The sequence below is a fragment of the Neoarius graeffei genome, chromosome 5, assembly GCF_027579695.1.
Source record: "Neoarius graeffei isolate fNeoGra1 chromosome 5, fNeoGra1.pri, whole genome shotgun sequence".
NCBI classification, from domain to species: Eukaryota; Metazoa; Chordata; class Actinopteri; order Siluriformes; family Ariidae; genus Neoarius; species Neoarius graeffei.
The window spans coordinates 46,885,495-46,901,392 of NC_083573.1; the positions used below are offsets into that span (position 1 = coordinate 46,885,495).

A 15,898-nucleotide genomic window follows, 5' to 3' on the forward strand; every position below is an offset into this window, starting at 1 on the left:
CGGCACGGTGGTGTAGTGGTTAGCACTATCGCCTCACAGCAAGAAGGTCTGAGTTCGAGCCCAGTGGCCGGCGAGGGCCTTTCTGTGTGGAGTTTGCATGTTCTCCCCGTGTCCGCGTGGGTTTCCTCCGGGTGCTCCGGTTTCCCCCACAGTCCAAAGACATGCAGGTTAGGTTAACTGGTGACTCTAAATTGACCGTAGGTGTGAATGTGAGTGTGAATGGTTGTCTGTGTCTCTGTGTCAGCCCTGTGATGACCTGGCGACTTGTCCAGGGTGTACCCCGCCTTTCGCCCGTAGTCAGCTGGGATAGGCTCCAGCTTGCCTGCGACCCTGTACAGGATAAGCGGTTATGGATAATGGATGGAGATAGAACAATCTTTGTACATGGCTTTTGTTTTTACAGAGATGAGGTTAATGAATGATTGGGGAAGTACAGCTCTTGCATTTGTTGAATAATTGCACAATTTAAACCGCATTAAATGTTTCTCACACACAATGCATTTTCCCCATTGACATCCTTTTACTTTTTAGGGAACTAGTTATCTTACTGGCCTTCATTTCCATTATGAAACCGGTCAGGAGTTTGTACAGTGGAACACCATTTTAACATGGAAGTTGGGATCCAAAGAATCCGACCGTGGTGTTATGAGTGAATCCGTGTTATAATGCATGGAAAATCTGGCATGGCTCGAGTAGAAAACTTTCTATGAGCTTTATTTTTCAGATAAACCAGTCCCCTGAAGATATCCAACAAAGAAATTGCAAGAACTACAATAATTTTTACCAAGCTGATAACTCTTTTTTTTTAAATTGTTGACCGTTAATGTAACAAATAATATGTAATAAAATATTTTGCAGCCTGTCACATCTGCACGCGTTCGCACCTGCGCGTTTTGAACTTTCACTCGCACTCTGAGCAGCACGCACCTCAAAGACTGATTGTATACACCTATCCCGGATTAGAGCAATGGTTGTTTATGGATGTTATTTCAGTAAATTTTATTTACATGTACACTATCGTTCAAAAGTTTGGGGTCACCCAGACAATTTTGTGTTTTCCATGAAAAGTCACACTTTTATTTCCCACCATAAGTTGTAAAATGAATAGAAAATATAGTCAAGACATGTATCTGGCCATTTTGAGCATTTAATCGACCCCACAAATGTGATGCTCCAGAAACTCAATCTGGTCAAAGGAAGGTCAGTTTTATAGCTTCTCTAAAGAGCTCAACTGTTTTCAGCTGTGCTAACATGATTGTACAAGGGTTTTCTAATCATCCATTAGCCTTCTGAGGCAATGAGCAAACACATTGTACCATTAGAACACTGGAGTGAGAGTTGCTGGAAATGGGCCTCTATACACCTATGTTGCACCAAAAACCAGACATTTGCAGCTAGAATAGTCATTTACCACATTAGCAATGTATAGAGTGGATTTCTGATTAGTTTAAAGTGATCTTCATTGAAAAGAACAGTGCTTTTCTTTCAAAAATAAGGACATTTCAAAGTGACCCCAAACTTTTGAACGGTAGTGTATTATGTATATGTAAAATACATTTATTATTTACAAAGCTCATTGTTTTCCATAGTGACATCCTGTGTTTGCATCGCAAGGTATTAAAAATGCAAGTTTTGGCCTGCTCTGAACAATCGTAAGCATAATTGCATCCAGCGTAGTAGCACCGCTGAGCTAATTACAAGTCATTATAAAATTCCAACAGCAGTGAGAAGAATATGGACAATCATGTAATAGTTAACTGCATGTAATAACAAGTAAATGAGAAGTGTTCAGAAGAATAGAACAGTGATTATCGTGCAGCAAGCACAGTTCAGGCATAGCGCATAATAGCACATTTTAGTCCTTGGTTTTAGTGAAAAAGTCTGTAACTTTCATTTGTTGAAATCTCATGCGGGTCTGTAGTCAGACGAAATGAAGCATGTTTCGTAGATGCGTGACATTCGCCGCAGAAGTATCTCATCTCATCTCATTATCTGTAGCCGCTTTATCCTGTTCTACAGGGTCGCAGGCAAGCTGGAGCCTATCCCAGCTGACTACGGGCGAAAGGCGGGGTACACCCTGGACAAGTCGCCAGGTCATCACAGGGCTGACACATAGACACAGACAACCATTCACACTCACATTCACACCTACGGTCAATTTAGAGTCACCAGTTAACCTAACCTGCATGTCTTTGGACTGTGGGGGAAACCGGAGCACCCGGAGGAAACCCACGCGGACACGGGGAGAACATGCAAACTCCGCACAGAAAGGCCCTCGCCGGCCACGGGGCTCAAACCTGGACCTTCTTGCTGTGAGGCAACAGCGCTAACCACTACACCACCGTGCCGCCTATATGAATTTCACTGAACTCAAAATTTTAAGACAGCCCGGTAACTTTAAGTTAAAACAATTTATTTTTTTTGTTACAGAACAGTGTTTCCTACAACAAATACTGCATGGAAAATGTGCATGAATTTCTACTAAATGCTTTGTTTCTGTCTCACTGTGTCAGTTGGAGGATTTGTTCAGTGATAGGAAGTCTGATCTCTCCACACTGGACAAAGCGCCTTCTCTGAATAAAGCAGTACAGACTATACTGGAGCTGCTCAAGGAGGAAGAAAGTACAGATCATGACCCACGGGAAGGAGTTCCCGATGAATGGCAGTTGAAGCCCTCTGCCATCACTGCCACCAGCATCCTCACAAGTGCCTTAGAGGGTGAGCAAGCCTGTAAATAAATACAACTATTATGATCGTGTTGCTAAAAACGAGACAGGACTGGATGTGAGATGATTACTACTCTGAATTTATATATATATATATATATATATATATATATATATATATATGCATTTTCATGACATTTTCCTTGGTAGTGCTGATCCATATAAAACCTCTCTTTCCTGTAGAGATGACTGAGCCCGCCTTGAAGACGCTCAAATCATGTTGCCATTGCCCCATCTTACAGGCAATGCACCTGCTGGTGAGTATCTCCTTTCCTTTCCGGTCATATACAGTCTAAACACTTCTGTAAAATTTAATTGCATTAACTGAATGTCTGATGCATGGTTTGATTAGCTTACTTAGCAGCGTGTTTCTGCTGAACATGTAGTGGTTATTGATAGCACACTGGGTCCCCAGTTTAATCTTTAAAGGAGAACTGAAGTCATTTTTAAACTTGCTTTATTTCTTAATTAATGTGTTATTCAATTATATTTTCGGTTTTAGTAACTTTATATCATGACTCGTATTGACAACTAATTGTAATTAAGTATTATACTTATCGGCCTGGGTGGTGTAGTGGTTAGCGCTGTCGCCTCACAGCAAGAAGGTCCTGGGTTCGAGCCCCGTGGCCGGCGAGGGCCTTTCTGTGCGGAGTTTGCATGTTCTCCCCGTGTCCGCATGGGTTTCCTCTGGATGCTCCGGTTTCCCCCACAGTCCAAAGACATGCAGGTTAGGTTAACTGGTGACTCTAAATTGACCGTAGGCGTGACTGAGTGTGAATGGTTGTCTGTGTCTATGTGTCAGCCCTGTGATGACCTGGCGACTTGTCCAGGGTGTACCCCGCCTTTCGCCCGTAGTCAGCTGGGATAGACTCCAGCTTGCCTGCGACCCTGTAGAACAGGATAAAGCGGCTAGAGATAATGAGATGAGATGAGACTTATCGGCCTGTTCAGTTTTTAGCTGTGTTGAATTTAGTTTGTTTGGTCCACGGCAGGCGTCGCTTATCCGCGCGATCTTCACAAGACTTGTGCGAAACTTCGAAACATGAAGTGTCAGCCAGGTGTCAGTGCCGCCATTTTGAAAACTGTTTTCCAAACGAAATATTGCACAAAAACGAGTTTAAATGACGATTACTGCCTACTTTTTTCAAGGTTTCCTGATTGCTATCAAAACAAACAAAACTTCCAGCTTGATTACGTCAGCATTCGAAAGAGGGCGCGCGTGTCTTTTGACAATGTTGGCAGATGTTGGTCACTTTGATTTCCGCTGTACGTTTTACTTCCGTCCTATGATGTCTCGCACAGGTCTCAACGAATCTCGTTTACGGCCATTGCTTTGACATAAGGACTGATATATTACATAGCGTATTTCAAACACTCATAACTTGCTGTAGCAGTGACAAAATAGCTGTCAAAGATGCATTCCTATATTTAATAAAATGAGAGAACTAGAATTTTAATAATAAAAAATTTGCCTTCAGTTCTCCTTTAAGCTCACACTGTCTGTGTCCTCCATCTGTTCATTTCCTCCGTGTTCTCTTGTTTCCTCCCACCTCCAAAAAACGTTATTAGATGGATTGGCTATGTTAAATCGACCCTAGATGTGAATGTGCATGCGTGGTGCCAGTCCACCCTACAGCGGACTGTTGTTCCATCAGAAATTTGTTCCAATCTCATACCCAGTGTTCCCAGGGTAGGTAGGCTTCAAATCTACCATGTCCCTGACCAGGATAAAACGGTTACTGAAGATGAACAAATGAATTTATTGGTTGTGTTGTCTGTACTGCCTTACAGGTGGAAAATGTTATGGGAAACAAAGAGTGCTCTCTGAAGGATAGCACACTGGCCACGTTGGCTGACAAGGACACTTACAGCAAAGTACAAGAGCTCTTTGGAAATTACAGTGTGATGCTGTCCAAAAATGAGGACTTGATCCAGGCGCAGATCACCAACCAGCAAGAGCACTTTCCTCTAATCTTGTGCATTGCCCTCTTTGGTTTGGCCTCTTTAGCATCCCCAACTTTTTCTTCATAAATATTTTATACAGATCAACAATCATTTTATAGTGTAACAAGCAGGACTTGATGAATTGATGGGGATGGCTACTGCTGCCTACAAGTCTTGTCACACTTCCTGATGACGAACAAATCTTGTGCTAATACTGGAAACACCTGGCTACTAATCCCACTCTTAATGATTGTGGAAGTAGGAAGAGTGGACTTATTTTTCTCACCTGATTTCTGAATGTTGGTTTACTTTTTGGAAGAAGTGACTATAAACTGAACATTTGACCTTGGCCCTTTTAGTTCAATTCCAAAATCTCATTTGTTCATCTACTGGTTACAGCGATACTTCCATTTTCCTCTATTGCACACTGTTGCCCCAGGGTACAAACCCACATTCATCACTTTATAAAGACATTATACATATGAACTGGCAGTAAAAGGGTTAATAATGGAGGGGTGGCTTGGAACCAACCAACAAAAAAACCTTTATTTGGTCATAGTACTTTCCGCAGGCCATTTTAAAGTCTTTTTGCGGCATGGTGGATATCATGTTGAGGGTGCATGTTTTTGCTCTGGAGAACTGCCCTCAATAAATTTAAAAAAAGCACTTTTTTATTGATTTTCTCATCCATCAGAAATATGATTCACATTTGTTAGTGGGTGACCATTTCTAAACATTAAAAATGAAATTATTTGTGTTCTCAGGAATTGCTTAAATGTTTGTTGCCTAGAGACAACACTGTGTGAGAGTGGAATGGATATATCTCATGCAGTCACTCTAGAATATTGCTGTTAACGTGTTGCGTTTTTCATTATTAGAGTACCTTTTTGTAGTATTTATTCAATATGGTTGTCATGTAGCAGTGTACAGTATATTACACCGATAGATTCCCAACCCTGGTCCTAGAGTATCCATACATGTCAACCTATACGGAATGTCCATATTTTATACGGATTTGATTCAATAAACATAGTATATGGGCGTACAAATAAAGTTATACGGATTCTTTAAAAAAACTTCAATATTTATTTAGAGCTATAATCAGTTCCCACGATGATAAAAGAGTGCATAACATTTACAAACGTACTGTACACCACAGACAGCCAGTAAAGAGTCTTATGAAATCGCGCGTTATCTTGTGGTAGCGAGACTTCGTTCCACTTCTGATCATGCGCACACCGCATTGCGAGAATCTCGCCAACCCGGAAGTAACATTTTGTTTGAAATGCGTATTTCCACTTGAGCGACTTTCACTAGCGACTGAAAAGATTCTGAATGGGCACTCCGGCAAGATCAACACAGACACTTGCTGTGACGTGCAGCCTCGTGAGGTATTGTTGCAGACTGCTAAAAAAGCTGTCATGGAGTACAATTCAGAACATCAGAGTGACACTTTGTGTTTTTGTCGAACACTGGAGCTTTGTATTCATTCTGGAGGTTTATTGTTATTAATATTGAATAAAAAGTACCTGGGATATATCATTATCATCATTCAAATTTTAGGTAAATTATTTTAATTTGCATCTTACACGGATTTTATAAGGGAAATACGGATTTTGGTTATACAGATTTGATTGACCAAAGGTTGACATGTATGAGTATCACCTGTCATGTCCTGTGTTTTCCCCGCTCCAACAAACCCACTTCCACAGTGAATTAGCTGATTAGTTGAACCAGGTGTGTTGGGAGCATCCACCCATTATCTGCAGCTGCTTATCCTGTCCTACAGGGTCGCAGGCAAGCTGGAGCCTATCCCAGCTGACTACGGGCGAGAGGCAGGGTACATCCTGGACAAGTCGCCAGGTCATCACAGGGCTGACACATAGACACAGACAACCATTCACACTCACATTCACACCTACGGTCAATTTAGAGTCACCAGTTAACCTAACCTGCATGTCTTTGGACTGTGGGGGAAACCGGAGCACCCGGAGGAAACCCACGCGGACACGGGGAGAACATGCAAACTCCACACAGAAAGGCCCTCGCCAGCCACTGGGCTCGAACCCGGACCTTCTTGCTGTGAGGTGACAGTGCTAAGCACTACACCACCATGCTGGGAGCAGGAAAACACTAAAATGTATAGGACAGAGACCAGGGTTAGGAATGCATGCTTTAGTGCCCTCACTTTTACTCAAAAACCCTCGTTATTTTATGGCTCTGCAGAAACAAAAGAGTGCATTTACTTCTTTCACCTGAGGGTCCTGACGATGAGTTAGGATGGAGGTGGAGGAGTGCGAGATCATAAATGATGCTGTGATAGCTGTAGCCAGTGAATGGGACAATGTTGCAGGCAGAGTTTGATGAAAACACACTGGCACAAAAGTAATTTATAAATACATGTCTGCATTCTTATGAATATGCAGTCTCATGATTTGCTCAGTGAGATCATGTATGATTTCAGAGACAATAGAGACAAGTTCAGGGAGGGCTACTGACCTTTCTCGGTTGACAGCTGAGGCAGATACAAGTATCCTCCATCCGTGGAGTCCAATGCTCAAAGTGTAATATGTACCACTGCTTTTCACATAACATTTATTTTTTTTAACGGACAGCCACGTATATGATTACATTTTCTAGTTACGTTTTTAGTCTTTAGTATCAAATTGTATTAGCACTCATTGATTTTTTTTTTTACTTCATCCCACTCCTTTTCGGACATGTAAACTCAAAACTGCTTAGTGTGTCCTTGTTTGTATTTTTGTCCTGTTTTCTTTTGTTTTGATATATTATTATTACCTATATTATTTAAGGTTTATTTTCTAATTTAGTGGCTTTTTACGTGTTCTTGTTGCAAATGCTGTTTTGCTTTTCTTGTCATCTGCTTATTTATTCATTGTTTGTTTACACGTTCGAAATAAACCATCATCGATTGCTTTGTAAATACTTAAATATTCAGCCTTTTGTGATGTCAGTTCTTTGATTATTTTCTTTCTATTGTCACAAAGTGTTGTCTTCAAACAATATACAGTGGTGCTTTAAAGTTTGTGAACCCTTTAGAATTTTCTATATTTCTGCATAAATATAACCTAAAACATCAGATTTTCAGACAAGTCCTAAAAGTAGATAAAGAGAACCCAGTTAAACAAATGAGACAAAAATATTATACTTGGTCATTTATTTATTGAGGAAAATGATCCAATATTACGTATCTGTGAGTGGCAAAAGTATGTGAACCTCTAGGATTAGCAGTTAATTTGAAGGTGAAATTAGTGTCAGGTGTTTTCAATCAATGGGATGACAATCAGGTGTGAGTGGGCACCCTGTTTTATTTAAAGAACAGGGATCTATCAAAGTCTGATCTTCACAACACATGTTTGTGGAAGTGTATCATGGCACGAACAAAGGAGATTTCTGAGGACCTCAGAAAAAGCGTTGTTGATGCTCATCAGGCTGGAAAAGGTTACAAAACCATCTCTAAAGAGTTTGGACTCCACCAATCCACAGTCAGACAGATTGTGTACAAATGGAGGAAATTCAAGACCATTGTTACCCTCCCCAAGAGTGGTTGACCAACAAAGATCACTCCAAGAGCAAGGCGTGTAATAGTCAGTGAGGTCACAAAGGACCCCAGGGTAACTTCTAAGCAACTGAAGGCCTCTCTCACATTGGCTAATGTTAATATTCATGAGTCCACCATCAGGAGAACACTGAACAACAATGGTGTGCATGGCAGGGTTGCAAGGAGAAAGCCACTGCTCTCCAAAAAGAACATTGCTGCTTGTCTGCAGTTTGCTAAAGATCACGTGGACAAGCCAGAAGGCTATTGGAAAAAAATGTTTTGTGGACAGATGAGACCAAAATAGAACTTTTTGGTTTAAATGAGAAGCGTTATGTATGGAGAAAGGAAAACACTGCATTCCAGCATAAGGATCTTATCCCATTTGTGAAATATGGTGGTGGTCGTATCATGGTTTGGGCCTGTTTTGCTGCATCTGGGCCAGGACGGCTTGCCATCATTGGTGGAATAATGAATTCTGAATTATACCAGTGAATTCTAAAGGAAAATGTCAGGACATCTGTCCATGAACTGAATCTCAAGAGAAGGTGGGTCATGCAGCAAGACAACGACCCTAAGCACACAAGTCGTTCTACAAAAGAATGGTTAAAGAAGAATAAAGTTAATGTTTTGGAATGGCCAAGTCAAAGTCCTGACCTTAATCCAATGGAAATGTTGTGGAAGGACCTGAAGCGAGCAGTTCATGTGAGGAAACCCACCAACATCCCAGAGTTGAAGCTGTTCTGTACAGATGAATGGGCTAAAATTCCTCCAAGCCGGTGTGCAGGACTGATCAACAGTTACCAGAAACGTTTAGTTGCAGTTATTGCTGCACAAGGGGGTCACACCAGATACTGAAAGCAAAGGCTCACATACTTTTGCCACTCACAGATATGTAATATTGGATCATTTCCCTCAATAAATAAATGGCCAAGTATAATATTTTTTATCAAACTTTCAAGCACCATTGTACCTAAAAAAAGCATCCACCCAAATATTATTTATTTTTAGTTATTAAATTTTATGCTAGCATAGTGAATCTAATATTTTTTAAAAAAACATTGCTTTCATAATGTTTTCATAACAGAGTGCTATAAATCCTACAACCATACAACCACTCTTCTTGAAATATTGTGCTACAGAGGATCTTTGGAGCAACTTGGAAAAAAACAACACCACATCCACCAGAAGATGATAGAAGAATGACAATCACTATTCAGTTAGCAATGTTCTTCCTGCCTGTTTGATGGCGAACCCCTATAATAAATCCTGTGTCTCTTATAACTTCACTGACACAGATGTAGTTATATGGTTTGGTTAGTAATTCTTAGTGTTAGTAAATTGATTTTTTTAAAGCAGATATATGTAATTTTTTCAATTATATAACTGCTACAGAATCATATACAGCAGTTGCGCCACACTCCTCACCATGTGGTTTAATGTAAATGTTGCCAGTGCGAAACTGTAGACCAGTTATCTCCTGCACTTATAAGCTTCATGGTGTTACTGGGGTGTGACCACAGTGAGCAACCAGAACAGCTTCAGTGTGCCTCTGCCTAGATTATACAGTGAGAGAACCCCATTCTTCCAAAAGATATTTCTTTAGTTGGTGTTGCTGATGGTGGTGGAGAGCGCTAGCTAACGTCAGTCCAAAATCTCCCACAGGTGACAGAGTTTAGATCCGGTGACGGATATCTGCGAAGGCCACAACATTAGCTTTTTCACACAAACCATATATGAGCTCTTGTGCCCTGGGGATGGGGACGTTGTCATCCTGGAAGAGATCATTCCCATTAGGATAGAAAGGATTCATCAAAGGATAAAGGTGATTTTGTATTGATTTGCAGTGACTCTTATCGACAAGTGGACCTTGCCAGTAAAATGTCCCACAGCAGAACAGAGCCACTATCTTTTAGTAATTTGTCACTCGTCAGTATGTGTGCAGGTTATTCACAGGACTGCAGACATTAATATTACTACTTCCTTGCTTATTACAAGATCACTGCTGAATTGAAGGTGTTTCTCTCACAAAATATTTTTTAACGGCTGTTGTTCAAATGTTAAAATACAGGTCATACTGAAATGCAAAAGTCTTAGGCACATGTAAAGAAATGCTGTAGACCAAAAATGACTTTAAAATGTGAAATCTCATCTCATCTCATTATCTCTAGCCGCTTTATCCTTCTACAGGGTCGCAGGCAAGCTGGAGCCTATCCCAGCTGACTACGGGCGAAAGGCGGGGTACACCCTGGACAAGTCGCCAGGTCATCACAGGACTGACACATAGACACAGACAACCATTCACACTCACATTCACACCTACGCTCAATTTAGAGTCACCAGTTAACCTAACCTGCATGTCTTTGGACTGTGGGGGAAACCGGAGCACCCGGAGGAAACCCACACGGACACGGGGAGAACATGCAAACTCCACACAGAAAGGCCCTCGCAGGCCACGGGGCTCGAACCCGGACCTTCTTGCTGTGAGGCAACAGCGCTGACCACTACACCACCGTGCCGCCCCATGACGTGAAATGTTAACATTAAATAAAACTCACTATAAACAGCAGTAAGCCATAATAAATGAAACAAAGGTCAATATTTGGTGTGAGACGACTCTGCTTGAAAAAATAAAATAGTCTGAGGTACAGTGAGTGCAGTTTTATAAGGAAATGAGCTGTAGGTTTTACTGAGCATCTTACAGAACCAGCCACAGTTCTTCTGGACACTTTGTCACACTCGCTTCTTCATTTTGCACCAAAACCCAGCAGCCCTCATTATATTTTCTTCTTTAATCTGAAAAGTCGTCTCTTATGTAATATCCTACTCAGATTTAAACAACCTTTTTTTTTTTTCTTGTAACGTGCTGGAAAACAAACGTTTGGACTCTAAAATATTTTTTGTACTGACTCGATAAAATAGAAATCCATAAAGTCTGTATGGAAAACAATAGGGTGCCTAGGACTTTTGCACAGCACAAAGACAACGTGAGACAAAGCGCACTGTCTTACACGATATTCTCACTTTTCATTGTGAAGAACTGCAGCATTATGCAGGTTAGTGATTTCTTCACCTTAGAATTAAGCTCTAGTCTATTTAACTAATCTGCTGGTAATTAGGTGCATTAGAGCAGGAAACCAGTCCTCCAGCATTTTAGTTTGAGCAGCTCGGATATAAAAATCTGACAGCAGGGATTAAACCGACAGAGAACTTTTTTTTATGTGAACAAAGCAGCAGAGTTTCAGTAATATAATTTGTCAAAAATGTAAATATTATCATGGAATAATGATAGAATTACTCTGTTCTACAGAAAAGCTTTCATTTCAAAAGTACAAAATGCGTACAAGCAATAATTAACTGCCGTGTTAAAGTTGCTGTGTTGCAAACTGTCTCTTTTGCTAGTTTAAAGGCTTTACTGTGTCATATCTTTGCCATGCAATAATCAATTATTTTAGTCCTGAAATTAATATTTCAGGGATAGAAACGGATATAAATATTAAATTAACTGCACTGTTCCTGGCACACATGAAACAAGTTGTGCTCTCAGACCTCGTACAGCCATGATACTATTCTGCTCCTGCTCTAGTAATATCAGTGCAATATTTTATCATCTATTTTTGTCAAGGTGAATGTTGAATTTTTCTTTACATGTCTGATTTCCAGCTAGTGACCTTTTTATTCAGTTCCAAACGACCTTTAATATTGATTTTAAAAAAAAAAGAAGTAATTTTAAATCACATTCTACTTGTTGGGCTTCTGAATTAAATCTACGGTCAAAAAAAAGGAACTGCTGGAAAACACGTGCTTACTGTGCAAATCCATTCAGTGACGTGAATAACAGGACACTTTTTTTTTCTCTTTCAGTTGAAAAGGGAACTACAACAGACATACGTTATTAATGTGGTGGTAAGGACACATAAGACAGACATTCAAATATAACACACAAATACATGGGCAAGTCATCATGTTTATAGAAAAAAAAAAAAACTTTAGTTGATAAACCTTGAGTCCCAAAATCCGTATTTACTAATAACATTTGCCACTAATGTTAATTTTTCATGATGCTGCAGAGGCAGTGAGATGAATACTGTGCTTTTTTTTTTTAGCATAGACATTTTTGACAACAATCCAACAACAGCACATGAATAGATACGACACAGTGTTGAGCTGATTTTCTACTGCTACAGGTGCAACATAATGTAAAACTCAAAGTGGTGTTACATTTTTGATTAAAAAAAAAAAAGAAGAAGAATTGGTAAAATATTTTCCGCTTCTCATTTCTCCGTCCATCAATAAAAGACAACTTAGTACAACGATATTTCAATATTGTAATGAGTTTCAGTACAGCAGTACCATGAACACTGCTAAGTACATTTACTAATATGTAGAAAACTAACATTAAAGAGATCAATAAGATGAATTGGCCGCTGAAACGCTCCAGTACAAAAGTGTATCACAGCTCACGGCAATGGCGTCTGCTTCTGCTTCTCACTGTAGATAAGAAAACTACTTCAAACACCCTGTAAGTACATCATTTGTATAGTAACACAAGAAACAGTTATGCCTCGAGATGTGCTCTGCTGGTAGATTAAAAAAACAAAACAAAACAAAAAAAAGTCAATAAATAAGTACACTTCCCTTTCTTTTCTCATGGATGGTGTAGCTTTGCATAGCAGGGTTGGACCTCAGGGTCAGGCTGAGACGCGCTGACCGCTGATAGTCCTGCTGTGGTCCATGACACCAGCGATGAAGGTGATGAGGATGGTGGTGACGGTGCTAAAGATGATGAGGATGGATGGTTCAGTAAACCCAGTTAACTGGTACCCATTGAGGCTCTGTGCACAGCTGCTCCACAGCTGCCTGCAGTTTCTCAAAGGCCTTATCCAGATTATCATTCACTATCGTCAAGTCAAAGTAATGGCTATATGCCCGCTTGATCCTGGCACTCTCGTCCACTGTTTTCTTTAAGTCCATTTCCTGAGAGAGAGAGAGAGAGAGAGAGAGAGAGAGAGAGAGAGAGAGAGAGATGGACACATCAGTGTGTGGCTTCAAAGTATGCAAACAATTATAATGTACACTTTCTTTAATGTCTTGGCTGACAGGAGAATCCAGTTAAAGGTCCCATGGCATGAAATTTTCACTTTCTGAGGTTTGTTAACATTAAAATGAGTTCCTCTGACCTTCTTAAGTCACCCCAGTGGCTAGAAATTTCATAATGTGTAAACCAAACTATGCCCAACATTTGAGAATGGCGCGTCAAAACGGCGCGTTGATAAGCTCTTCCCTTTACTACGTCAGCAAGGGAGATGATCCCCACGCCCCCCCCCCTCTGGATTCCCACCCACTGTATGGATTGCCCGCCCAGTTGTAGTGAGGAGACCATAGAGGACACAACAACATGGCATCACCTAAGCGAGCGAAACATGGAAATTGCACTGTACATGGATGTGACAACACAGAAAAGAGTCTGTTTTTACTGCCGACGGGAGAGCCCCTGAAGACGCAGTGGCTTAATTTTATTTACTCCAATAATACGCCGTCGAGTCTACCTAAGACGGTGTATGTTTGTCGGAAGCATTTTCCTGAGGAATGTTTCCACAACTTGGGACAGTACAGGGCAGGTTTTGCACATCAACTGTCACTGAAGCCTGGGTCCGTACCAAGCATCCCTGCTGCATCAGCCACAAACACCGAACAAGCAAGTGTATAACTGTTAAGTCGTTTTGCCGTGTTTTAAAATCGGTGCGTTTGCAATGGCTACATTAGCTGTGCAGCTAACCGCTTCCTGCAGTTAGCCAGGTACTCTGTGCTACCTCTGTTATAATAGCCAATCAAAACAGTTTTTACAAAGACACCCACATTCTTTTTTTTAAGTCACTCGTTCATTTTATGCTTGTTTGTTTGTTTGTTCAGTAAAAACCCAAACATTTGTTGAATTTATTTTATTTCCTCGTGCCGCACCTTAATGACATCAGCGCGCGGTATTTTCCCTGATTCTGGGCCGGGGTGTCGTGAGTGGCAGAGCAGCTCCATCGCTGCGATCCATTGAAAGTCAGCCCTAGATCCAATCTTTTGTCGGGAGCCGAGGTCGCGCGGGCGGCCCTCCAGCGGCACCGGCCGCCCGTGGAGGCAGCGGTTCTCCCAGGGGCGAGTTGGGGGGAAACGGCAAAGTCCCCACTCCTCCATGGTAAAACTGCTCAGTTTTACCATGGGCCTCAGGCTGAAAAAAAACTGACAAAGTCCCAGTTTTATCATGGGCTCGAGTTGTACCATTTTTTTTTTTTAGACAGGGCGGACGGACCAGGGCATTCACCCGCCTGGCCGTGCCTGACGAGGAGCGCTCTCGGCCGGCTTGGGAGGCAGACGGCAGCCCCTCCCCCCATGGCACGCCCCCACCCTCTACCCTTCCCCGCCTCCTGCTTCTCATTAGCAAAACGACGCACTGGGAAAAGCGCCGAAATGGGGCTTTCTTCCAGGAGGCTATATCTACGTTCCGAGGGTTCATTTCGAGAAAGGCTGCGGATATAACATCCGGAAACCTCCACGATCCCGTTTAAAGCATCAACAAACCACCATGCCATGGGACCTTTAAGAGATACAAAGACTGACCGTCAGTAGTTTGGTTGTGATTCCTGCGTCCACCACAGCTTTGTGCATGGCTCGTAGGGTGTCCAGTTCTGGTGCAGCGATGAAGACCACAAACGGCATGAACTCTGCTGTTCTCAACAGCTTCAGCGCCTGGTGATGACATTCATTATTCAGTGATGTACTCTAGTCATGCTGTCGGTCATAAAACTGGATTTATCTACATAATAAACCTGGTCTGGCATGATACACAACACTGACAACATTGCATCGTTATTTTATCTTTATTTTTCTGTGACATTGTTAAGATCAAAACAGACTGATCAGCAATAAAATAAAAAAAAAGCAGGAAGAGCTTTCACTAATAACTCCGCTTATGTAAGAATTAGTACTGCTAAAAAACTTTCTAAACTGTATTTAAATTTGAAAATCACTTTAAAAAGAGATAGTATTGAGACGCATTTAAATATTAATAAGCTTGTAACAACACCGATCTTATTTTATAAACCACCAACGAAAACCATCACATGGCAAATAACCTTTTCATCTAAGCTTTAATCAGAAAATACCATTTGATTTATTTTAGGTGAGGAAAAAAAAATTATGTATAACTTTTAATTAATGTTGTCAGCAAGTCTGCCACGGTACTGTGGTGAAAATTTGATCATGTGGTTTCGCTGTCTCTCTCAGACTCCCTACAGGCATGTCTTGGACTCTGATTTTTGCCTTTAATGCATAAGCATTATGAAAACTTGGTGTGTAATTGTGGTTTTCCAAAGTGGAGAACAGTTTTTCTCTCCTCCGCAGTCGTATTTTCCATGGTCAGAAAGTCAATTTGTGTGTCTAAATGTTGCCGAGTTGTGGGCCATTCTTGTGTGTAGACTATCCGGTCGAATCCTGCAGATGCCACTGCATGTTAGACTTCGATTTTGATGGTGCAAAAGTAGACCCAAGAGCAATGATTTTCCTGTAAATTGGAGCTAAACTTGAATAATATACAATTTCTGGCACAGACATACAGTTAGGTCCATAAATATTTGGACAGAGACAACATTTTTCTAATTTTGGTTCTGTACATTACCAC

At 41.1% G+C, this 15,898-nt stretch overlaps 2 protein-coding genes across 4 annotated transcripts in view; one reads left to right on the forward strand and one right to left on the reverse strand.

Annotated features, from left to right (window-relative positions):
• The window catches only part of gsdmeb (gasdermin Eb), a 30,838-nt gene extending 24,233 nt beyond the window's left edge, over positions 1-6,605 (forward strand). The window contains exons 8-10 of the mRNA XM_060921829.1: positions 2,514-2,718; positions 2,910-2,983; positions 4,518-6,605. Of these exons, the coding sequence (XP_060777812.1) occupies positions 2,514-2,718; positions 2,910-2,983; positions 4,518-4,757 (519 nt within the window). The 3' untranslated portion in view covers positions 4,758-6,605. The remainder of the gene's footprint in view (positions 1-2,513; positions 2,719-2,909; positions 2,984-4,517) is intronic.
• A 5,571-nt stretch (positions 6,606-12,176) lies between these two features.
• The window catches only part of pals2a (protein associated with LIN7 2, MAGUK p55 family member a), an 81,006-nt gene continuing 77,284 nt past the window's right edge, over positions 12,177-15,898 (reverse strand). For all 3 annotated transcript variants that reach the window (XM_060921839.1, XM_060921837.1, XM_060921838.1), the window contains 2 exons: positions 14,839-14,967; positions 12,177-13,206 (listed from right to left, as the gene is read on the reverse strand). In XM_060921839.1, the coding sequence (XP_060777822.1) occupies positions 13,030-13,206; positions 14,839-14,967 (306 nt within the window). In that variant the 3' untranslated portion in view covers positions 12,177-13,029. The remainder of the gene's footprint in view (positions 13,207-14,838; positions 14,968-15,898) is intronic.